General features: G+C 40.9%; 1 protein-coding gene across 1 annotated transcript in view; it reads left to right on the top strand.

Moving 5' to 3' along the window:
• col6a4a (collagen, type VI, alpha 4a) overlaps nucleotides 1-24386 on the top strand; it is a 40533-nt gene that overhangs the window by 5130 nt on the left and 11017 nt on the right. The window contains exons 7-47 of the mRNA XM_028980996.1: nucleotides 72-689; nucleotides 773-1333; nucleotides 1427-1984; nucleotides 2163-2738; nucleotides 2919-3491; nucleotides 3595-3941; nucleotides 4165-4243; nucleotides 4352-4497; nucleotides 4815-4907; nucleotides 5001-5054; nucleotides 6358-6429; nucleotides 6534-6560; nucleotides 6632-6676; nucleotides 6808-6861; nucleotides 6947-7009; nucleotides 7156-7221; nucleotides 8097-8150; nucleotides 8247-8282; nucleotides 8529-8591; nucleotides 8870-8932; nucleotides 9682-9744; nucleotides 9838-9900; nucleotides 10136-10186; nucleotides 10313-10348; nucleotides 10560-10622; nucleotides 10712-10774; nucleotides 10998-11033; nucleotides 11114-11150; nucleotides 11267-11278; nucleotides 11548-12041; nucleotides 12241-12337; nucleotides 12664-13335; nucleotides 14313-14439; nucleotides 14597-14751; nucleotides 15227-15397; nucleotides 15609-15653; nucleotides 15737-15907; nucleotides 16682-16817; nucleotides 22244-22281; nucleotides 22502-22594; nucleotides 22691-23299. Of these exons, the coding sequence (XP_028836829.1) occupies nucleotides 72-689; nucleotides 773-1333; nucleotides 1427-1984; nucleotides 2163-2738; nucleotides 2919-3491; nucleotides 3595-3941; nucleotides 4165-4243; nucleotides 4352-4497; nucleotides 4815-4907; nucleotides 5001-5054; nucleotides 6358-6429; nucleotides 6534-6560; nucleotides 6632-6676; nucleotides 6808-6861; nucleotides 6947-7009; nucleotides 7156-7221; nucleotides 8097-8150; nucleotides 8247-8282; nucleotides 8529-8591; nucleotides 8870-8932; nucleotides 9682-9744; nucleotides 9838-9900; nucleotides 10136-10186; nucleotides 10313-10348; nucleotides 10560-10622; nucleotides 10712-10774; nucleotides 10998-11033; nucleotides 11114-11150; nucleotides 11267-11278; nucleotides 11548-12041; nucleotides 12241-12337; nucleotides 12664-13335; nucleotides 14313-14439; nucleotides 14597-14751; nucleotides 15227-15397; nucleotides 15609-15653; nucleotides 15737-15907; nucleotides 16682-16817; nucleotides 22244-22281; nucleotides 22502-22594; nucleotides 22691-23299 (7380 nt within the window). The remainder of the gene's footprint in view (nucleotides 1-71; nucleotides 690-772; nucleotides 1334-1426; nucleotides 1985-2162; nucleotides 2739-2918; nucleotides 3492-3594; nucleotides 3942-4164; nucleotides 4244-4351; nucleotides 4498-4814; nucleotides 4908-5000; nucleotides 5055-6357; nucleotides 6430-6533; nucleotides 6561-6631; nucleotides 6677-6807; nucleotides 6862-6946; nucleotides 7010-7155; nucleotides 7222-8096; nucleotides 8151-8246; nucleotides 8283-8528; nucleotides 8592-8869; nucleotides 8933-9681; nucleotides 9745-9837; nucleotides 9901-10135; nucleotides 10187-10312; nucleotides 10349-10559; nucleotides 10623-10711; nucleotides 10775-10997; nucleotides 11034-11113; nucleotides 11151-11266; nucleotides 11279-11547; nucleotides 12042-12240; nucleotides 12338-12663; nucleotides 13336-14312; nucleotides 14440-14596; nucleotides 14752-15226; nucleotides 15398-15608; nucleotides 15654-15736; nucleotides 15908-16681; nucleotides 16818-22243; nucleotides 22282-22501; nucleotides 22595-22690; nucleotides 23300-24386) is intronic.

Raw genomic sequence — 24386 nt, 5'->3', positions numbered from 1 at the left:
GAGAACAGCCAAACGTTTGAATAAATCGGAGAAATGTGTGGAGACTCACAATGGAACGTTCTCTCTTACAGACTGCAGGTCAGCCAAGATGGCTGACATTGTGTTTATCGTGGATGATTCTGCCAGCGTGGGCCGTTCCAATTTCCAGCTGGTGCGCCAGTTCATCTACCGAACTGTAGAAGGCCTGGACGTGGAAATCAGCAGGGTGCGGGTGGGCGTGGTCCTGTACGGTAACAAACCCAAAGCTGAGGTCTACTTGGACTCTTTCAAGAGCAAAGCAGGCCTCTTGCAGTACATCAAGATTCTGCCATATCGCGGGGGCAGCACGTTTACAGGAGCCGCCCTAAAATTCGCCAAGAGCAACGTGTTCATTAAGGACAGGGGCAGTCGGCGTGACCGTGGCGTGCAACAGGTGGCTGTCGTGATCACAGCCGGCAAGTCGGCTGACAACGTCAGCGCCGCCGCCGCCGACCTTCGCCGCTCTGGAGTCACCGTGTTTGCGCTGGGCGTGCAGAGCGCCAACGTGAACGAGCTGAATCAGATTGGCACCCACCCGCCGAGGAAGTTTGTGTTCGATGTGGAGGACTTCGTGAAGCTGAATGTCCTGGACTCGATCCTGAGGAAAACCCTTTGCCACGACATTGTCAGAGCTCCAGTGCTTAAACAAGCAACTACTTTCCTCAAAGAAGGTCGGCCATTTACATATCACAGTAGAACTTCGGTGTCATTATTATTTGATCTTTGTTAAATATATAATGTTTGGTTATTTTAGGTTGTGTGGAAACAGAAGAGGCGGATTTCTACTTCTTGATTGATCATTCTGGGAGCATTTATCCAAAGGACTTTAAGGAAATGAAAAAGTTCATTTTGGAATTCTTGCTCATGTTCCGCATCGGGCCGAAACAGGTACGCGTTGGTCTGGTGAAATTTGCTGACGACCCAACGCTTGAGTTCACTCTGACTCAGCACACAGACAGAGCCTCACTGGAAAAGGCAGTGGATGATGTCAAACAAGTTGGTGGAGGCACTGAAATCGGAAAAGCTCTGTCATTCATGAGCCCGCTCTTCAAGGAAGCTGTGAAGACCCGTGGAACAAAGGTCCCCGAGTACTTGGTTGTCATAACAGATGGCAAGTCTTCAGATCTAGTGAAAGCACCAGCAGAGCAGCTGAGGAAGCAGGGCATCATCATCTATGCCATTGGGGTCAAAGATGCAGACCAGGATGAGTTGGTGGACATTTGCGGTGATACTAAAAGAAGGTTCTTTGTTAGTGACTTTGATGCCCTAAAACCCATTAAAAATGACATTGTCACAGACATTTGTACTAAAGAAGGTAAGGACATTACATATTTAAATGAAGGAATGCTTTTGTATTCATGGTATATTGTGTCTTAGGTATAATGTATTTTCAATGTCCTCTCCACAGCTTGCAAAGACATGTTGGCAGATGTTGTCTTTCTAATAGACAGCTCAGGGAGAATTGACCCTCAAGACTTTACTAAGATGAAGACATTTGTACGCTCTATGGTGGCTCATTCGCTCATTGGAGAACATGCAGTACGTATAAGTGTGCTCCAGTTCAGCACCAAGCCTCAAGAGGAGTTTGCTCTGAATACCTATTACACCAAGGATGAGATGGACAGAAAGATTGATTTAATGCAGCAGCTGGGTGGGGGCACACAGACTGGCTCTGCACTGACCTTCAGCTCACAGTACTTTGATGTCTCTAGAGGAGGACGTCCTAATGTGCCACAGATTCTGGTTCTTATCACTGATGGCGAAGCTCAGGACAAGGTGGCCACCCCTGCACTGGAAATCAGAAACAGGGGTGTCACCATCTACTCAATCGGTGTTGACAACGCTAATGTTACCCAGCTAATGGAGATCAGTGGCACACAAGACAGAATTTTTCTTGAAAGGGACTTTGATGGACTGAAGTTCATAGAGAACAAACTTTTGTTTAAGATCTGTCACCCTGAAACTGGTGAGTATGCCATATATATATATTTGGATGCAGATACTGAAAAGAAGAAATCTGATATATTCTTCATCCACCCACAATAAACAACTGTGTATTATTTGATGTTAAAGCAACCAGGCTCATCACTATGTGTATTTCATCCTTTCCCATGAAGCAAGTTTTAAAACTATGTCTCTTTTAGCTTGTAAGAGAGCGGAGGTGGCGGACATGATGTTCCTGGTGGATGGCTCCAGCAGCATTGACCCTTCTCAGTTCCGGATCATGCAGCGCTTCATGATCTCTATTGTGAACAGCACAATTGTTGGAGAAAAACTTGTTCGCTTTGGTGCCATTGTCTACTCCAACAGACCTGAATCCAAGTTTACCCTTGACCAGTACACGACCAATAAGGAAGTACGGCAGGCCATATCTGACCTGCAGCATCCTGGAGGGGACACCTACACTGCTGAGGCTCTCGAGTACTCGTTGGCATACTTTGGCGCAGCACATGGTGGTCGTGGTGCTGAACATGTCCCCCAGATTCTGTTTGTCATCACAGATGGTGAAGCCACTGACTCAGAGAAGCTACCTGAAGCATCCCAAAGGCTGCTGAACTCTGGGATCAGCGTGTATGGAATTGGTGTAGCTGCAGCTCCAGAAAAGGAACTTCTCATTATGACTGGAGATCAAAGGAAGGTGTTTCATGTGGAAAACTACCAAGCCTTGGAGGGACTGTACAAGAACATTTCTCAAGAGCTTTGTAATGAAACCAAGGCTGGTAAGTGCATAGGGAAATGTTCAGTTCAATCAACATCAATCATTTCAGAAAAACCCACTTGTTCCTCATCTTTTTCCAAGACTAATAAAATAGATGAAATGAGCAAGTATTTCATGTTCTAGGAATTAAAAGAGTTGCTTTTGAAGAGCTGCTTTCATTCTAATGCAATTTCTTTTTTAGACTGTGAAAAACGGCAGGCGGATCTGGTCATGCTGATCGATGGTTCTGAGAGCATCAGTGCTCAAAACTTTGAAATCATGAAACAGTTCATGAACGATCTTGTGGGGAGCTTTACTATCAGTCACCAGCTGGTACAAGTTGGTGTTGCCCAGTTCAGCAGCAATCCACAAAAGGAGTTCTTTCTCAATGAGTACGGCAGTGAAGCTGAGGTGAAAAGGAGGATTTATGACGTTCGGCAAATGAGAGAAGGCACATTCATTGGGAAAGCCTTGAATTATGTCAGGATATTTTTTGAAGCAGCGAACGGCAGCAGGAAACAGCAGGGTGTCTCCCAGAACTTGGTGGTGATAACCGACGGAGAGTCACAGGATGATGTTTTGGCTGCTGCAGAGATGCTGAGGGCCATGAAGATCGAGATTTTTGTCATCGGAATAGGGAAAATTAAACCCCTTGAATTAATTGAGATTGCTGGTGCTAAGGAAAGGTTCTTCACGGTGCGGGACTTTTCCTCCTTGGACAAGATCAAATCAACTGTAGTGGAAACAATATGTGATGTACCCCAAGATCAACCAGGTACAGTTCTCTAATTTTTTATGAAAGCACTACACTCATATTTAAGTGCACTGGACCATTGGAGATGTTACTCAAATCTTTTTTGTGGTTGGTTGGGTTACAGGTTGCACTGTGGACATTGCCATCGGCTTTGATGTCACCAGGAGGCCAAATAAGCCCTCGCTGTTCAGTGGACAGCAAAATCTTCAGACCTATCTACCTGAGATTATTCGCTATATTTCCTCTCTGGACAACCTGTGCTGCTCCAGCACAGCCAGTTTGAAGACAAATATTGGATTCCGCCTTGTAGGCCAAGACGGCCGAGTTTTGGATGACTTTAGTTTTGAGAAATACAATGTGGATGTGGTGACAAAGATCTTAGGCCTGCAGACAAATCAGGATACCTTTTTCAACACACAGCTGCTGAGGTCATTTCAGGAAAAATTTACAACATCTAGTTCGAAGGTCAAGGTAAGCACATGGCTCTCCTCGTGAGGAAATTGAGGGAAAATTGTCACGCTGACACGTACATTTTTATAATAAAATAAACTTACATTTTGTTACATTTCAAATCAAAACATTCATATTCTTCAACCAGGTGCATGATTTCATCATCAACTCTGCTACTGTGGTGGCTTACATTTAAAGATGATTTTATGGTGCTATGTGCTCATTGAGCCTGTGAATATTTCAGATACTGATAATATTCTCAGATGGGCTCGATGGACCTGTCGAACAGCTTGAAATTGAGTCGGATCGCCTCAGGAATAGCGGTATGTATGGGAACTTTTCATTGATTCCTGCTTCTGCAATTGTTTATACTCACTGTTCCATTGGTCACCTGCTAGTCTGAGTTTTCTTTTGATCTAATCCTGCTGAAGGGGTCAGTGCACTGCTTACTGTGGCTTTGGAGGGTGTCCACAATGCCAATGAGCTGCAGATGATTGAGTTTGGGAGAGGTTTTGGCTACAATCAGCCCCTTGATATCAGGATGCAAAATATTGCCACTGCCATACTGGCACAAACAGTAAGTAGAGTCATGTCAGTTTCTGATAAAGAAATAAATTAATAATATTAAAACATATCCTGAAACCAAACGTGGAAACTTCAGCTACCTGAATTTTGTTGCTGAACTTTTCCCCCTAATCTGATTTTACTTCATGGTGCATCTGCAGTTTTAGTGGAGAGAAAATTCCCAAAATGTACAGAGATGGCTTGAGACTTAAACAAACTGCAGCATTATCTGTAAACTGAAAACAGGCCTAGAATTATTACTGCTTTTTGTTTTGTGCACAATGAAATCATGATGTGCGTAAAGCATGACATCTTGCTTTCACACTTTAGGACATGGCTGTAGAGAGGGACTGCTGTGGTGTTATGTGCAAGTGCACTGGGCAAGAGGGAGCACGGGGCTTGCGAGGTCCTCCAGGGACAAAGGTGACAATAAAAAAGCCAATTAAATAATTTAATTTAATTATTCAAGTGTTTTTGTAGACTATTTGTTAAATTTTTGACTGGTTTTCTGAACAGGGTTTACCAGGACCGAAAGGTCATCCAGGATTCCCTGGTGAAGAGGGTGGTGCTGTAAGTTTTAAATACATTTTAAGTTTATATGCATTTATTGATTTTATCAAAAATACACAACACAAATGATTTATTCCTAGTCATATCCCCTGCATGTATATACATGTACTAAATGTAAATACCTCACCCTATCACATAAAAAGGGATGCTCTTTTTTAATCTGTATCAAGGGGTGCAGAAAGGCCTCCATATCTTTGGTAAAAGAGTAAGATTAACAAATTTAGTAAGATTTATGGGGCAGTGGTGGCCTAGCAGTTAAGGAAGTGGCCCTGTAATCAGAAGGTTGCCTGTTCGAATCCCGATCTGCCAAGGTGCCACTGAGGTGCCACTGAGCAAAGCACACTAAGGGTGATGGTTAAATGCAGAGGACACATTTCACTGTGTACACCATGTGCTGTGCTGCTGTGTATCACAATGACAATCACTTCAGATTCATTAAAAAAAAAAACATTAGGCTATGGTCAAATTAATATCCAAACATTTAAAAAATCTAAATCCCAATGGAAGTCTAATTTGGGCATAGCCATAACATATGCATTGAGTCTGCTTGCGCTCTGCAACATTAGCAACAGGGATACCATATGCTTGCCGCTTGAATTCAGTTCAAAATGATGGTCTACCTCTTAATTATAGTTTATCTTAGTTGTAAAGCTCCTGGTTAGTAAATAGTGAAAAAGTTCTGAATAGATCCTTACTTTGTGTGGAATAAATTATATTTAGTTGTAATCCCTCTATTAAACAACAAATGAATTTTTATGAGCTCATTAAAAAATGTTGATAGTTTACGTTGAATGAGCACTAACAAGGCAGCTTGAAATGTTCCATAATAAAGTTTCCATAAAAAAAAAAACATAAGGAAATGTTGATTTAATGATGAGGCATCTTGCATTCAAGACACGTCCAATGAACATTCTGCAATTAAAACATCTAAATATGTTCTGAACATCATCATCATCATTACCTTCACATTTCAAAAAGACACTGTTAGAGCACAAAGCCATATAGGTTGTCACATTTTACACATTCCTGTACATCAGTGCATGAACTCTGCTAATCCATAACACAAAAGCTATTGTCTTATCTGCACTACAAGTTGTGACATGTTTGCTTGCAGACTCCACACACTAGTTGTTAAATTCAGCTAGAGAAAAGTCTAGTTTAGACTTTAAATAAAACATTAGTTTTGAAAATGAGGATAATGCCTGAATACATTTTTGATAATGCATTTTGATAATACATTCTACATTTATTAAAATATATATTTTAAATTACTTTTTATTAAAAAGCCTTAATGTCTCTTAAGGGGGACAGAGGCCCCCCTGGAGCAAATGGAATTCAAGGACTGCAAGGCTGTCCAGGAAGGAGTGGTCTTAAGGTACAAAAAGCAGAATTTCACTATGGATTTGAGTAATACGTAATATTAATGGATAGTGTGACTTCTTAGGAACACTTTAATTTATGTATTTGCCATTTTTGTAGGGTGGAAGAGGGTATAGAGGCGACGTGGTGAGTATCTTGTTTTTTTTCACATGTGGCCATTGTTAGAATTTTATTAAATTATTTGTTTTCCAAATCAGGGTGATGATGGAGAGCATGGGCTGGATGGTGTTGATGGTGAACAGGTAATTTCTGTAAATTCTGGGCATAAAGATCAACTATTTAGCTGCATTAACATGATATAATTATAGTTACATAATGTTTGTAAATGTGTAACAAATCAATATATTTAATCACATTAATGAGTCTTTTGTAGGGTGCTACAGGAGTGCCTGGGACTGTAGGAGAAAAAGGAGACCCAGGCAATCCAGTAAGATCCTCGCCATATTACAGCTCAACATCCAGGACTAAAGGGAAATATGGGGATCAGAAAAACAACATCTACTGTATTCCAGGGTCGACAGGGCATCAGAGGGGACGCGGGGGTTAAGGGACAACGAGGATTAAGAGGAGATCCTGTAAGTAAACACCAGTGAATATAATTTTCCTTTAGAAATGGAAAATATTGTCTAGTAATTTAATGTTGACACAAAACCAATAGAATTCATTAATATGATACTGTGTTGCGGAAATAGATAATATTCACAACATTTCTACTATTTAGGGAGAGTCTGGAAAAGACAACACAAATACAGGACCAAGGGGTGAGAGAGGCGGACAAGGCCCAGTGGTAGGTGGAATATATTCAACAGTATAAATCAAAAATTTATACAGATTATGAAAAAGAAGAAAATGGGGAAAGAATAATATAATAGTGTTACCACTATTAAGCATAACATTCTTATGCTTAATATCCACTATGCTCCCATATATGAATTTATGCATCATATGCAGACATTTTTTATGTATGATTTATTTATGAAATAAAAAAAAAAAGCATACAAAGTGTCACCATTGTGGCCATTGCAGATTTACAAATCACATTTAGTTATGTATAAAGTTAAAGGATGCTTCTAACTAAACCTATCCTTATCTAAATTATTGCAAGTGAGATTTATTTGGCACATCAAAGTACAAACCATTGAAAAGACAAACAAGCAGGCAAATAAAAAGGCAAATAGTCTCGTGACACAAATACAAATTATTGAGATGTAATTGATTTATTAATTGAGAAGTTTGTAGTTAAGTTATTGTTTCCTGCAAGCAACTCTGAAGCATATATACACAGTAAGTCATATCTTATCAGTGGTTTTTACAATATACATTTGTTATTTGGTCTTTTTTTTTACAATATACATTTGGTATCTTTATCATTTAATAAAGTAGACAACATGTATTTCACTGTGTACTGGAAACCGAACCAAATGTTTTTCCAAGGAATGTTAGTGTGCTCCTTATCACACTTCTGCCTTCCTGGAATTTTGTGAAACACCCAAAACAAACTCTTCCCTTGATACACTGTCTGAACAGAATTAACCCTTACAGCATGTGTGTAACATCATTTGAAATCAGTTAAGGAAGACATGGAAGGAAGCATATTGTCTTAAAAAAAAAAAAAAAACAGGCAGTATTAAACTAAATACTTCTAAATGTTAATTATAACAGGGTGACATGGGGCCAGATGGAGAGCCTGGAGGACCTGGAAGCCCTGGAAATCTAGTAGGACTTTTTTTTTTCATTTGTTGTTTACTCCATAGTAACATCATTCATTCATTTATTTGTTCATTAATTTGCTAATTCTTCACCTTCCTGAAGGGCCCACATGGGAGAAGAGGAGCACCAGGTGACAAGGTAAAAAATTCCTGAATTCAACATTCTAACATCATGTTAGAATGTTGTCTTGCATTGTCATTTGTACCACAGTATGTTTCAAGAGCATCTGGAGAATGCTTCACTGCCACTATAAATTCTGCAGATGTTCTGTGTTCACTTATCAATACTGATTGAATTGGGAATTGATTCAAAAACTGCATTGAAGTGCCATAAGTAAGTAATGCTGTTATGGTTCAACTGGCTGCTGTATCTGTACAATTTCAGGGTGCAAGAGGCGATCCAGGAGACCTTGGATACCTTGGGAGCCCTGGGCCTAATGGACCCCAGGTAGTGGCCATCCTTTCATTGATTGTGCTTTTTCTTTTGTTTTAGAGCACATTCATTCAGTTTCATAAACACATTCACATTCACATAAATTTATGTATACTGATGAAACATAATTATTGTGGAAATATATTTTTCTGGACATTCCATTTGAGTGACAGATGTTTCATCATAAGAAATATATATTTTGAAACCTACTGCTTATAAATATTTATATATAGTTTCTTCATTTAAAAAAAGGAACTGCTTATGTTTCTAATTTTACTCTTTTTACTCTTCAGGGAGGCAGAGGACCCATAGGTCAACCAGGACCAATTGGCTCTCTTGGATTACAAGGACCTCAGGTGAGTTTATATAATTCTGATTTTTGTCTGTTTTGGTGCAGAGCCCAGTCAAATTTTTTTTGGAAACATTTTAGTCTTATGCAAAGAAAATATAAATAAACTGTACACCAGCATCCTCATGAAAGACTGATTGCATTAATGTGTCATTATAATAGAATACATGCCTATTTCTTATAGATTGAATACCTCAATATGTGTCATTATTTCTGTTATTTCTGTAAAGCCAGATATGTAAATGCACATGTGTCATAAAAGAAAAGTACAGAGGTGCAATGGCCCAAACAGAAAAAAAGACTTTTCAAAAAGAAAACACGCATCATACGGGCAATAACATGAAAACATGAGCGACCAAAAATGCACGACACATGAATGCTGCGCAGTGTGACTAATAGGGCTGTGGTGGCCTGAAGTATACATAGCATAGCGTAATCAGAAGGTTGCCCGTTCGAATCGCGGTCTGCCAAGGGGCCACTGAGCAAAGCACCGTCCCCACTCACTGCTCCCCGGGCACCTGTCATGGCTGCCCACTGCTCACTCAGGGTGATGGGTTAAATGCAGAGGACACATTTCATTGTGTCACTTTGTGCTGTGCTGTGTATCACAATGATAATCACTTTCACTTTAATTAAGAGTTTTAATCACTCTCTCCTAATAAGTGGATTTGCAGGTTATTAGACCCTTTCTAATTGTGTCCTGAGCTCCTAGGCATCACAATTTCTTTGCTAATAGCACTTACTATTTTCCTGTAGGGACCACCAGGGCCTCCAGGACCCAAAGGTTCCAGAGGAAGTCAAGGGGAGAAAGGACAAAAGGTGCGTGTCAGACTGTACATAGTAAAACTCCCCATTTTATGTTCAGTCTTTTACCTGAAAAAACAACAGACTTAACAAGTTCTACATCTCTAGGGTCAATCAGGCGATCCTGGAATTAAAGGATCCATTGGATCACTGGGGCCTAGAGGAATGCCGGTCAGTCAACCACACTATATCTGCAGCTGAGGTTTTGTCTGTAAATTGAAATAGCATCTCTATATTGACCATTTAATATTGTGCACAACATTGTATGAATAATGTTTTTTTTTACAGAATCACAGCAGCCATGCTATGTATACTTTTTGAATCATGTGTATTCTGTCTACATAGTTTTGAAATAAATTAATCAAGTCATACACTGAAATTCACACACATACCTCTGTTTATACAGGGCCAGGATGGAAGAGATGGATATGGATTCCCTGGAAGTAAGGGTATAAAGGTATGAATCCATTTTTTATCTGTTTTATTAAAGCAGTTGGTGCTTTTGACCCATGTGTTTCATATATATTTTTGACAAAGTACTTCAGTGTATAAGATTCAGTGTATGACTGTTTTCTGCCCCAAGGGGGAAACAGGTTTTCCAGGATACCCTGGACTGCAGGTAAGATATAACATACATAATGCATGCCATAGCATGTGTTCCAGATATGTACATGCGTCTGTGTTATGAAGAAGAAGAATTATGAACAGCTTTAAATGAGTCCTATGCATATTATTTTAACCATATGTGGTCGCTCTCTATCCCTTAAAGACTTTGAAGAGGTAATGAGTTTGGGCTTCTCGTGGATTTTTATTCTTATTTTTGAATACAGGGAGAAGATGGTGTTAAGGGGTCTGGTGGAGGGCGTGGAGCAAAAGGAAACCATGGCAGAGGAGTGAGGATACATATATAATTGTGTAAATTTGAAGTTTCATTGAGTTGTGTACATTTGAAGCTTCATTTAAGGCTTGATTCATTCATCAGGGTAATGCAGGCAATCCTGGTCAACAAGGAGATCGTGGAAGCCCAGGACCAAATGGGCACAGAGTAAGAGTTAATCCTATACTTTTCTTTATATATTGTGAAATGTGAGCTCATACTATTCATAAAGTTTTTGTAAAAAATTATATGCAAATGTGTGCTGATCAATATTTTGCTATGTATTGTTTACCATATTGAACACATAAAAAAACACTTTTACTTTTACACCATGAATCAGGTTGGAATATGTGTCTGGTTTTTGCTGCCAATGTTCTTTCTTTATTATTAGGGTCAAAGAGGACCACCGGGATCCACAACAATGTCGGTAAGTCATTATTTTCAGAGACAGTGGCACACAGAACACATAAATCTTGATTTACAACTTTCATGTTCTTGTACCTTTAGGGTTGTCAGCTTATCTCCTATGTTCGTGACAACTGTGGTAAGCATGTATTTATTGCATAGTCTGTAGCAATAAGTACTTATTATTATTTAAGTAATAGTTATTTCACAATACCGGCAAAGCAAAAACATCTTTTTCTTTTCCCCCCTAAACAGCTTGTGCTATTGGTAAGTTTGCTGAGCAGTTTACATTATATGCTCATCCACAACATTTGAAACAGAGTCAAGGAAAGTGACTAACGCTGATGATCGATCTTGATTCAGAGCCACCTGTCAAGACGTGAAAGTATTAGACAACTACTGAACAGTCAGTTCATGCATTTGAAGCTGTGAAAATGGACAACTGTAAAATCTAATTTTCAATCCTGGATGAATGTTCTCAGAATACATAGTATTTAATATCAATTACACGCTTATATTAAATATTGTGCTCCCAGGGCGAACTGAGTGCCCAGCCTACCCTACTGAGCTGGTCCTTGCCTTGGACACATCTCAAGATGTTACACCACAGGTCTTTGAGAGAATGCGCTCCAGGGTTGTTGACCTTCTGGAGGACATCTCCATAGCGGAGAGTAACTGCCCCACAGGAGCCCGTGTTGCCGTGGTGTCCTACAGCTCCAACACCAAGTACCTGATCCGTTTCTCTGACTACCACCAAAAGAAGCACCTGCTGGAGGCGGTGAATAACCTATCCCTGGAGCGCTCATCCAGTCCCCGCAATATTGGTGCTGCCATGCGCTTTGTTGCAAGGAACGTCTTCAAACGCACCAGACAAGCCTTGCTGATGAGGAAGGTGGCAATTTTCTTTGCAAACGGGCCATCCCAGGATGCCACGTCCATCAACACTGCAGTTCTGGAGTTCAAAGCTCTCGACATTCATCCTGCTGTCATTGGCTTCAGGAACACGCCCAATGTTCGCCGTGCTTTTGAGGTACAATACAGTCAATACAAATAATCCTATATGCTCTAATCTTTACACTGTCATTTACAGCAGATTGCAGTCATGAAAATGTCTTGGAGGAAGGACAATAAAGTCAATCATTCATTGTAACCCTATTATATGTCTATCTTACCCAGAGTGCGGATACAAATCTAAGGTAAAATTTCCAAATAATGTATTTATCATGCAGACTGATGAAACAAGAAGCTTTATTGTGACGACCCTGGAGAGTGGACGAGAGCCAAAAGAACAGCTGAAAAGGATTCAGCAGTGCATAATCTGCTATGGTAAGATCCCATAAGCTTCTACAGCTATGCTCGTGAAATGGATTCGCACCTCCAAGGTGAATCCCACCTCTGGCCTTCTTTGTGTTGACTTTGCATGCTCTTCCCGTGTTGGCTCGGGTTTTCTCCGGGTTCCCCCCAGCTCTCCATACACAGTAGGTGACAATACATTTCCTGTAGGTGGGTCTGTGTGTGAGTGGATTGTACATGTGTGGGTGAGTCCGCATCCTGTTCCCAGTGTCTCAGAATGGGCTCCAGCAGTCGCATTCCTACATAGGAATGTTATTGCCCTCTTTTATCAGACTCAGAGTTCTTCCTTCTGCTTTCAGATCCCTGTAGACCAGCAGAAAGATGTGCTGGTATCTATATGGTGCCAGAGCCACTGCAACTGGACATGGATCTGGCTGTGGTGGTGGACGGTTCTCGCAATGTTCAAGCAGAGCAATATGATGGAGTGAAAGAGCTTCTGGGCTCAGTGTTAGAGCAGGTAGTGGTAAGCAACCAGCCAAAGAAGTCAGACAATCAGGCTAGAGTTGCACTGTATCAGCAGATCTCCACCCATGATTTAGTTCATGGACAGTCACCAGTCAAAAAGGAGTATGGGTTTTTGGCCTATGAGGACCACAGCCAAATGAAAAGTCACATCCTCTCCATGAAGCAAGCGGGTGGTACCTCAGAGCTTGGGCATGCAGTGGAGTGGGTTATAATGAAGGATCTCCTCACCACCCCCAAGCCACGGAAAAACAGAATGGTGTTGGCTGTTGTTGGCGGAGAGACCAGCTACACCGACAGAGCCAAACTTCACTTCATCTCCAACATGGCAAAATGTCAGGGCATAGTGCTGTTCACTTTAACAACTGGGAACAGCTTCAACAACACACAGGTGACGGAGCTTGCGAGCTTCCCTCTGGAGCAACACATAGTTCACCTGGGAGACGTGAAGAAGGGCGAGCAGGAGTATGGCCAACGATTCCTGAGAGCTTTCCTGAGCATCTTGAAGAGTATGTACTCTACTTTGTTTATTTTCATTTTACAGTATCTCTGTATATATATTACATCTTTTACATATAATTCATTAATAACAAAAATGCTTGGGAAACCCTCTCAGCCTGCACAATAATGTTCAGGCACTTTCAACAAAAACAGTGGAATGTTTTTAGAGAAGCACTATTTTTTATTAAATTAATTATATTTAATAATTGGGATGCTTGTTAAAGCCAAAGTCAATAAATGTTTCAGGAAAGTTTTCATGCATCCATCAGTTGATGTTACGAAGTTGAAGTTATGAAGGAGTCGGATATTGCGGCAATAATGAGGCAATAACCCAAAACACAGCTCGAAATCTACAAAGGCATTCATGCAGAGGAAGAAGTACAAAGCTCTGGAATAACCATCACAGGCTCAAAAATCTGTGGGATGCATGAAGCAGGCTGTCCATGTTCAGCAGCCATCAAATTTAACTGAACTGGAAACATTTTCTATGGAAGAATGGTACAAATACCTCCATCCAGAAGCTACACACTCATCAAAGGCTAAAGGATGCATCTAGAGGCTCAATTAAGTATTGATGTAAATTCTCTGTCAAAATAACCAAATTTATGCAATTGCATATGTTAACCCAATCAGCTTAATGTCACTGCTGAAATACTATTGTTTCCACAAGCCAACGATAAAATCCAAAAATATTTCATTCAGTAATTTGACATAATTAAATGCATTAGTATATCAAAAGATCTTTCTAGAAAACAACCTTCAGATTCATCCCAATACTATTTTACATTTTTGCTGTGTTTTTACTTGAGGGCAAATGACCCTTTTAATTGAACAAATATAGGTGATCTTGTTAACACTGCTTGAAATAACTAGTTTCCCAAAGAAATCCTTCCCATATAACAGATTCCTGGTAAAAATTTCACTTGATAAAATGTTCTGTATTTTTCTAGATATGCTTAGCTTGACCATGTACATATTTCCTCAGGAGGCATAAATGCATATCCTTCTCCATCACTCCGATTGAACTGCCAGGATTTCCAAACACAAACTGGGCAGCAGTTTGATGTGGATCTGGATGGCGTTTTTGAGGCAGCAGAGCGCCCGATAGAAAGGTAGTATTGCAACCACCGCAAAGTTGAAATAGATGCCGGGGGTTGTATGTGAGTAATACTGAAGGCAAGCATGAAGTTGCTAGGGTCTGCTAGGGCAAGGATGTGATGTAATGGTATGTAAAGGATATATAAATGAGACAGTGCTCTTCTTCAACAGAGTACCTCTGCCTACTTCACAATATGATGAGCAAATAGAACTTGAATACACTATAGAAGAAGAAGAAGAGGATACAGAACAGACTAACCTTGGACAAACAGACCACACTGGACTAATGCTAGAAGAGCCTACAGTTGGACGTGGAGATAATAATGGTAGGTGCAAGACCACCACTCAAATCTATAGCGATATGCAGAAATGTTTCTAAAGGTCGGTTGATAAAAATGCTTTCATTTCAACTGCTTATTGATGAGCATAATGTGCCTATTGAGCTAATGATCCATTGTCAACTTCAGGGACAAGCACAATATGTAAACATTCTGACAGGTTTGCAGAGACGACTGAATTGGAACCTTAGATGAAACTTTTTGAATGACTATGGCTTACATTGAGTTGTGATTCAAAGGGAATTTACTGAAGGCACTCATAGGATCTTTGATGGGGGCAATGTTGTGAAGATAAGAATATGTTGTTAAATCGAGTGAAATATTGTCTAGATGAATGTGTCAGTTTTGCATGTTTTGCACATTTAAATTAAATTCAAAATTTTAATGCATGTCTAAACACATCTCCTAGCATGTATTCTGCATGGTATAAGCACAGTGGTAAATAAGACTGTTCTAATTTCAGCCCAGTGTCAACTGGAAATGGACATCGGCACCCTTTGTGGGCAGTATGTGCAAAGATGGTATTACAATAGGGCGATTGGTGCATGCTCACCCTTCTGGTACGGTGGTTGTGACGGTAACAACAACCGGTTTAACACGGAAAGTGAATGCTTGCTGGCGTGTAGTTATTACAGTAAGTTCTTACCATACCATATCTAAAATATATATATAAAACTAGTACTGCATGGAACAAAAAACTAGTTTATTTTAGAGACTTTATCAAGACCTTTGTCAGCATATGAACAGTCTTTTTTAATAAACAGTGAAGTAATATTATTAAAGTTTTGAAATTTATGCAGATTTTTTTTCTTTGTAATGTTCTTCTTGCTTCTTTGTACTCACAGCACCATCAGTTTTACAAATAACACAGGACACACCAAAAAATGATGGTAACAAACATTATTTATTAATGTTATTTATTAATAATAATCTGGATTAACTGTGTAATATACTTCTTTGTGTTCTTTTGCAGATGTGTGCCTTCTGAGGCAAAATCAAGGAAGTTGTCAGAGCTTCACAGTTAAATGGTACTATGACATAAAGCAGAATGAATGCTTACGCTTCTGGTATGGTGGGTGTAATGGAAGTGGTAATCGTTTTGACACAAAGGAGGACTGTGAGGCGCGTTGTGTGAGGACACCTTAACTGAACTGCCTTGAGATAAGTTAGAAGAAAAATTAGAGCCTGTTCCATTATGAAAGTGAATGAGTTGTGAGTATATCATGTCCATGTGATGCTCTTGCCAACATGTCTCAACTATCCCTGTCTCAACTGAATAAATAGCTAACCATGTGATGATGAAAGTAATCCAGAAAGAATTTACATTATAAAACGACGAAACCCCAATTTTACGTGTACAAGCTGCACATGGTTGTGTAAATTACAATTAGACATTTTAATTGCACGAACTTAACCGGTGTTGTAACAGACTGTAAACAAATACGGGTTCAAATGTATGCTTGAAATCAAAACGGAAAATGTATTCCGTGTCTATATTTGTGCCATTCGTGTATGCTATGTTCAACACTAGGTGCTGTAAAAAAGTTTTTGTTTTTCCCACATGAAGGGCACCATAAATAGAATGCGTACAATCACTGTGAAATAACCTCATCCCCAAGTCAACCCCATTGTTTTTCATACAGTTTGGCAGGATGTGAAGTTGGCAGGTTGTGTATTAAATGTGGATTTTTAAAACCTGTGTTTTTATTACTTTTTATTTCACCATCTTAATTTCATCTTCTATAGACATTATTTAATATTTTTGTGAGTTACATTAAAATTATGGCTGAATGCATTTTATAATGAATCAATTCTTAAGATTCTAAAGCTGGGATGACAGACTGAGCACCAGCCAGCTGTCAAAGTGCTAATTATATAGGAAACCCGGTCCTGTATTCGTACTGCCATGTGACCAAAGTGTCCCCGGAACGGAGGAGGAGCGATGTGATGAGAGACAAATCCAGGATCGTTCCTCAGGGCCATGTCCAGGATGAGCTGAACCTTATACGCAGGACCCCCGTTGATGATCCGGAGTGGAGGCGGAGCTCCAGCAGGTGGGTGTAGAAGAAAGGTGACGAATGAGGGGACTGACACGGAATACAGGGTGGACCCGGATGGACAGAGTCATAGTTGGTAAGTGACTGGGTTGATACAGTTGAGGATCCTGTAGTGGCGATGAACCGCGGGGCCAGCTTCCATGCCTCTGAGCTGAGCTGGAGGTCCTGGGTGTTGAGCCACACTCTGCCACCCACCCGGAATCGCAGCTGACCGGGTGTGGCCGATAGTACTGGGCAGAGAGAGAGGGCGGAACGGGCCTTGGCCCATGGCCTGGTGCTCGAATCGGGACAGTGAGTGGAGGTGACCCCCTGGTGGTGCCCGGAAGCAGGTTGATGGGAGCTGGGCTGCCTTGGTGGTACTGAAAATGGCCATCAGGTTGTGGCACCAGGACGATACGGTGTAGAAGGACTGAGGTGGAACCAGTGGTGGTGAAGACGCTGTGCATTTCCCAGACGGATGGTAAATGGGGGAAGTGCAGTGCGTGGAGTCGTTCCCATTTGCCCCTTGACCGCTCTGCCCTTGCCAACAGCCCAACCAACCTGTGAAGGAGATACTTAGCCTCATTCAGACACAACTCCCAGTGGCTTGATGGTCAAGATTTTTTCCACCCTCACACCAAGACGGACCTCATTTTGCTCAGGAGGGAGTCTATTTCTGCCTCTTCCTCTAGTCCCCTGCAGCCAAGGAAACAAACCCGGTTTGAAAGGGGCTTCAAAGCAAACTGCAGCCATGTTGCCAACGTCTAGAATGGAGTGTCCCTCAGAGGCAACACGTCTTTGTTGTCCTCCTCCGTATCCTCCTGCTCCTCCTCGACATCCATCATCTAACTTCTGTGTTCTGTTCCACCCACAGATGAGAATGGGACAGAACCTTTGAAGCTCATTACCTCTGAAGTGACATCAAAGCCTGTGAAATGCAGCAAAAACCTCAATGGCTCGCAAGTGAACAGTTTAACACGGAGCAGTCACAGTCTGCGGTACTGAGGAAAGTCTGGATTTCTTTGTCTACTTTCAGTTGAAACATGGGACGGAAAGAATAAGAAGAGCAAAAGTATCGAAAGTACCCCATCACACTAGTATCGATCCAATACTGATACCAACTATTGATAGTTTGGATTGATCCGTACATCACTGATTGGCATAGTTTTCCACTGGGTTCTCTGGTTTCCTCCCACCATCCAAATGTGTCAGATGGAGTGGTGACCCCAAATTGTCCATAGGTGTCTGGGTGTGTGCACGCAGCTATCAAAAACTGACTCAGGAGGGTGGTAGTAGCCTAGTGGGTAAGACGCTCGCCTATGAACCAGAAGACCCAGGTTCAAACCCCACTTACTACCATTGTGTCCATGAGGAAGACACTTAACCCTAAGTGGCTCCAAGGGGGGGCCTGTCCCTGTAACTACTGATTGTAAGCTTCTCTGGATAAGGGCGTTTGATAAATGTAAATCTCCATGATTCGGACCGGAGTTTTGTATTGCATGATGTATTCCTCATTCACTGATTGAGTGCAGCCGTTCCTCCTTTTTATCGGGTCTTGTTTTTTATGTCTTGTTTTGGTGCGAGCTCGTATTCTTTGTACTAAATTCCCTGAAAGTCATGCAAAAGTGTGTCTTTCCACCATGTGACTGCATCCCTAAGATCTTTGTTTTTTAGTCTAATTTTACAGATTATAGGTCACATTAAAAGATGGGGAAAGTTTTTACAATTATTTACAGTGGTTTCATTATTTTTTATCTTTATCTTAAAAAGGCCTGTGTACACTTTGTATGTGCACTTTATGTGTTGTTCCCTCATACTACATTGGAAATGAGTGATTTTATACCCCATTTTATGAATTTTGCTGGACGTCTTTTTCCTCTGCTCTTTCTCTTTCTTCAGCAGGCAGTCGCAGATTCTCTTCTTATTCCTCTCCAATCACTTAAGCTGTGTGAATGAGACAATGTCTACCCACCCCACATTTTTTTTCCTTCCACATCTGTTTTTTAACTTTAAATGACAATGATGTAACTCCCTCCTCAGAACAAATGTGAGATCAAATCACAAAATGTCATAATTTAATTACAAACTGTGGCGGGGGGTGGGTTAGGGTGTCCGGGGTTTGGTGTTTGTCCTGAGTTATTGAGTTTCCTGATTGTTTTCACATGTGTCTGCCTGCATAACGCTGTTCCTTTCTGTTTGCAAGATGTTGGCAGAATAGTGAAGTAAAGTATAGATACTCAAAATTATGTGTTTGTACTTCATTACTTTCCAAATATGACTGCACTACAAGGGCCAACTGTTGGCTCCAACACATCCTGAATAAATGTATAAATACATCACAGTGATTCTATGAAACAATATTATTAACATCTTAAATTATTCAGATAATCTGTGTCTACTGGTGGATCAGTTTGAAATGAAATCCTTTTTAAACACCAGGTGTCACTGTTGTATTGAGATTTTTTTCTCCGCAGAAGCGTGAATCATCACTCCACAGAAGACACTTCCACCACTGCAGAGTTCTGACACCTGGGACCGAGGTTTCTGATGATTTTACGCTGAGGTCTGGAACTCTTCCAGAAGTTTATGACAGCTTTCTCATGTTCCATTACACAAACTAAATTATTGCAAGTTGATTTCAGGCTAGGTGCTGGATCTTATGCAAATTATTCTAATACGTTTATTCATATTGTGTGTACTGAGTGTCTGCTTTTCTGGTACAATGGCTGTAACCTGTCTGTTTGTAACCGTGTTCGTTTGTGCAAGGTTCACTGTAAATTCATTATCTTACTGTAAAATTTAAATCACATTCTATGGAGAGTTCACATAGCTGTGTGTTTATCCAGATGTCAAAGTGTCTCCTTGCGTGGTACACAGTCTTCTTTATATCTGGTTGCCTGGGAAACAGCGAGAGCCAGAAGAAAAGGAAAACAAAAATCCCGGAGACGGGAATTCAAACATCATGCTCAACATCCTAACTAATAGCATAAAATGATCTAATGGTCTTTCAAAATTACATACTGCTTGTAAAGAATGTTAGAAATGATAGTTAGTAAATAAATAAATACAACTTATGGCAAAAACATCAGTCAAATCATACATATTTTGCTGTTGTATTGTTTACTAAATTTGATGTGCTACTCATGTCCAACACACAGGCAAGGTATTTCAAAATGGTATAGTAAATTTCACCAGTAAAGCTGGTTTCACACCAGTTGAAATGACGGTATTAATACCATCCAGAATTAATTGATCTTAATAGAGTAGCACAACTACTACTAATAAAACAGTTTGGGATATCACTGCGAAACTGCCTGTTTGTTACTGCCTTATTTGATTCACCAGCGAACCATTTACATGCGACAGTTATATTAAGAGCTACATGCTGTGAAATACTTCTGCTTAGTACATCATAGAACCAGAGTCTGCGGTAAACACTGCTCATCTGTGATCTTTGCTAAAGTACTTGGCAGCCATAGTTGCCAATACAATTTAAAAGTGCCATTTATAATATCTGAGACAAGAGGAATGTCCCCACAAGCATACACAATGTCTTACACAACATCCTGTGAGAGTAAATTGTTTTAAGTTGTCTTACGTGAAGGTCATCACTCGCGACCAGGCTACCATAATTGAACAGATGTGTGATGTCAAACATTTGTGAAATAAATAGTAGAGCTGAAGAGAAGCCAAAAAATTTTGTAGCAGAGGGACATCTTTGGGATTTTTTTTTTCTGTCGTTTTTCACATGGACCTAGCTGGACTACATTCAATATAATATAATTGAATGGCTGTAAATGGGAATGGCCCACAACAGATTAACATTTCAGCACGAAAGTCCTTGTTAAGACCCTCCATCCATTTAAATCCAGACAAACTCCCTTGTCATTTCGCCAGAGTTCAGCGCCACCCGTGTGTCAGCTGCAGAACGTGCAGTCTGTCCAGACTGAGCGCGCTCAGTCTGACGGAGTGCAGGTGGTCCATCAGCACTCAGTGTTTGTGTGTCTGTGAGAGGAGTGGCTGTGAAATTATCACCTCGCCATGACAGCATCACATCATCTCAGACTGGATGTCAGAGCTCCCACTGCCACCCTAATGTAAGTAAACTTGTGTGATATGTAGTGTATGCAGATATGTAGGCAAGCACAGAGAAACGTGTACTACAATAGTCATGAATAAATGTATATGTGCTGTAAATAACTTTATTTGGACAAATTGTTTCATTTAAAAGGCATGTAAGGTATTTAAAATGTATTTAGATATTTGTTAATGGACTTTTATATCAATCACATGTTAAAAAGAAACCTGATGTATAATAACAGTAACATTCTGTATACAGATTTTTTTTCCACTAATGTTAATTATTCATGGTTTAGATTTTTTCTTGTCCCTGAGCAATTCATAGTAAAGGCAGCTTGAAGAAAATTATAATTTGATTATTATTATTGAATATCAATATTTGATGCAGCATTTTCTGATATTTTGCAGTATGTTAACGATTAATGATATTACACGTTTATTGATTATTTGTGTATATGAATGTGTAGAGTTGAAACTAACAATTATTTTGTAACATAATTCATCAGCAGACAAAAACATCTTGTTTTTAATTTCTCAGCAGGCTGTTTGATAAAACATTTTACTTCTCGGTTTCACTGTTACACCTGACCTTGAGCAAGTGGACATCGTCATTCTAGGAGTGACAATATTGGGAGGCTGCAGGTCTGAATTATCTGGCTTTTTTACAAATGAGATGCATTCATGACTTGACTGACTGGAGTGTATTGCTCCAGTTTTATGTTCCGGTCCAGAGTTTGGTGTTTACTGATTCTGATGCTTGTGTGCACCTGGTGTTGTGTGTATAAACGTATTCTAATTGTGTCTAGTCCTTGTCTGGTCATTGTATTTTACCTTGTCCTGTCTGTATGTGCATTGTTGTAAAGTGTCACGTCCGCACCCGCTCTGTCCCCCACGACACATCCTCCTTCCCCTAAGTATTGTGGTTTGCGTCTCATGTTGAGTGTCATCTCTGGCTCCCGGTTAGTCTTTGTCCCGTAGTGATAAACATTCCCTCACTTCTAGGTTGTGAGTTCTCTTACTGGGTCCCTCCCTAGGGCTCCCTAGAACTCCTCACTGTCAAATAGGTGTCAGGTAGGACTTGTCTTGTCTCATTAGTCCCCTATTTAAGCCCACCTGATCTATGGAGCTGTTCTCCAACATAAAAGCAGAGGTGTGCTCTTTGTCTCCCTGAGACTCTGTAAGTGGAGCTACATGTGTTTTCTCCCCCTGTTGTCCTCCTCCACAGACACGGGCTCAGCTCACGGGGTTCCCCACATACCAGGACATCACCCTGTGAACTGGGAACAGCTGATTGTCAGCCAAGGCGTGGATTGCCAGAGTCTCGGGGGTTGTGTCTGGGACGTGTCTGCCTCTCGGTGCTGATCTCGAGAAAAGCCGGAGAGGGACCACAATTCCATACAAGGCACGCTGGCTTATTTGTGTATTTTTCTGTTCACAGTAAATTTTGTGTTTTCATTCAAACATTTGACGTCCATCCTCCATCTACCCGTCTCAGTCATGACAAAAAATACATTCCCTGTTTTCTGAGCAATTATGTCCTTTTTCCTGCCCTCTTTTGCCATTGTGACAGATTTGAATCTGCCTTCGCTGGCTCCAGTGACCCCTTTGACTATGTGCTTCAGGTCTCCAGAGATACACGGACATGACTGTGATACACCTCCTGATTGTCTTCATTGCGACATTATGTGTTTGTTTCAGCACTGCTCAAAAAACAGGTGCGTCATCTGGGCGTAGATTTTAAAAGCTGCACGCATGGCCCGATTCATTTGCTCAGCACGACTCTCAGTGTTTTGTTTCACTCTGCTTTACAGTCTGCACAAAAGAGGCTGTGGCTGATATCGTGTTCCTGGTGGACGGCTCCTGGAGCATAGGGACAGGAAACTTCCAACAAATGCAGGATTTTCTACGCACGCTGGTTGACAGCTTCAACATTGGCCCTGACGAGGTGCGGATTGCCCTTGTCCTGTACAGCACCACTCCCCACACAGAATTCTACCTAAAGACATTCAGAACCAAGCAAGACGTTCTCCAGCATATTGGGAACTTGACCTACAAGGGTGGTAGCACCATGACTGGCCTGGGCTTGGACTTCATTCTGAAAGAGCACTTTGTGGCGCATGCCGGGAGTCGAGCCAGAGATGGGGTGCCACAGATTGCTGTGGTGATCACAGACGGCCAGTCTCAGGATAGCGTGGAGCCCTATGCTCAGGAGCTAAGGGACAGGGGCATAATCCTGTATGCCATCGGGATAAAAGAGGCAGATGAGAAACAACTGCGGAAGATTGGCAGCGAACCGCACGACCGCCACGTGTACATCGTGTCTGACTTCAGCGCACTGCAGGGCATATCCCTGAACATTATCCAGGGCTTGTGCTCCAACGTGGAAGAAGCGAAACGGCCAACGTCTGAGGAGACTCAAGGTGAACTCATTTCCTTTCCATGCTCGACTGGTGATTTGTAGGAGGCAGTGTTGGTTTGATATGTGGTGTTGAGATATGTGTGGGAGGACTTTTCCATGTTCCCGTGGCTGTGTGAGTTTCCGTTGGTTTACACCCACAGGCCAAAGGCATGCTGGGATTTGGCCCTCTGCGAGGATGTGCTTCTGTTCCTATTTTTGTCAGTGTGTCCGACCAAATTTTATCACCACTTTAACCCCGGCCAGGATGAATTAGTGCTTACATTATTGTGTGGGAGGTTACATTATTGGTTTTCATTGCCTGGCTGGAACACAGGAAAAGTAATACATCTCTACATTTTGTTTTTCCACAAAATATAGAGATAGAAAAGATGAGATTTCTACAGTCTTGTATCATTATCTAGTGAAATGGGCTGTGACTGAGGAATATTATTCTCCTGCTCTGTCAGTTTTTTTCTTTCTTTCTTTCTTCTACCACCTTGCTGCATTTTATATTATCTGCCACTCTAAATTTATTTTGGAAGTTGGACTGGAACCTTGCTTATCCTGGATAAAGTTTGGTGGTGCTTTTAGTGAATTTAATGCCATTTGATATGAGATATTAGACATCTGTGTTTCTCTATGCATGCTAAATGATTAATAGTCATGAGAAACACACGTGTTTTTCTAAATTATAGTCTGAACTGAAAAGAACAAGCTTGGTGGGAATTAACTCAACAGTATATACTGCTGACTTCCAATATTAGACTAGTATAAAGTTAGTATGCATGATTTTATTTCTATAAAACATGTGTAAAATACTTACAACGAGACTAATTTATATATGACACAGTCTCTGTGCTGGTCCTGCTGTACACATGCAAATTATTGTGATAGGAGCCAGCTTCCCTGCAGCCCTGACTTGAATAAATTGGCTTTAAATATGGATGGCTGGAAAAAGTAGGACCATTTTGTTCCTTGAAAGCAGCTTCAATCATTACTTACTGTCACACAGATCCTTAAGTGCATGTAGTGGCATAATACTTGAACGATGATGGAAAGGGAGATGATGTCTTCTCTTGGCTCTCGTCAGATGTTGGGAAAACATGATT

This window comes from Denticeps clupeoides, chromosome 5, assembly GCF_900700375.1.
Source record: "Denticeps clupeoides chromosome 5, fDenClu1.1, whole genome shotgun sequence".
NCBI classification, from domain to species: domain Eukaryota; kingdom Metazoa; phylum Chordata; class Actinopteri; order Clupeiformes; family Denticipitidae; genus Denticeps; species Denticeps clupeoides.
The sequence above is the reverse complement of the archived record's forward strand: the minus strand, read 5'-3'. Positions and strand labels throughout refer to the sequence as shown.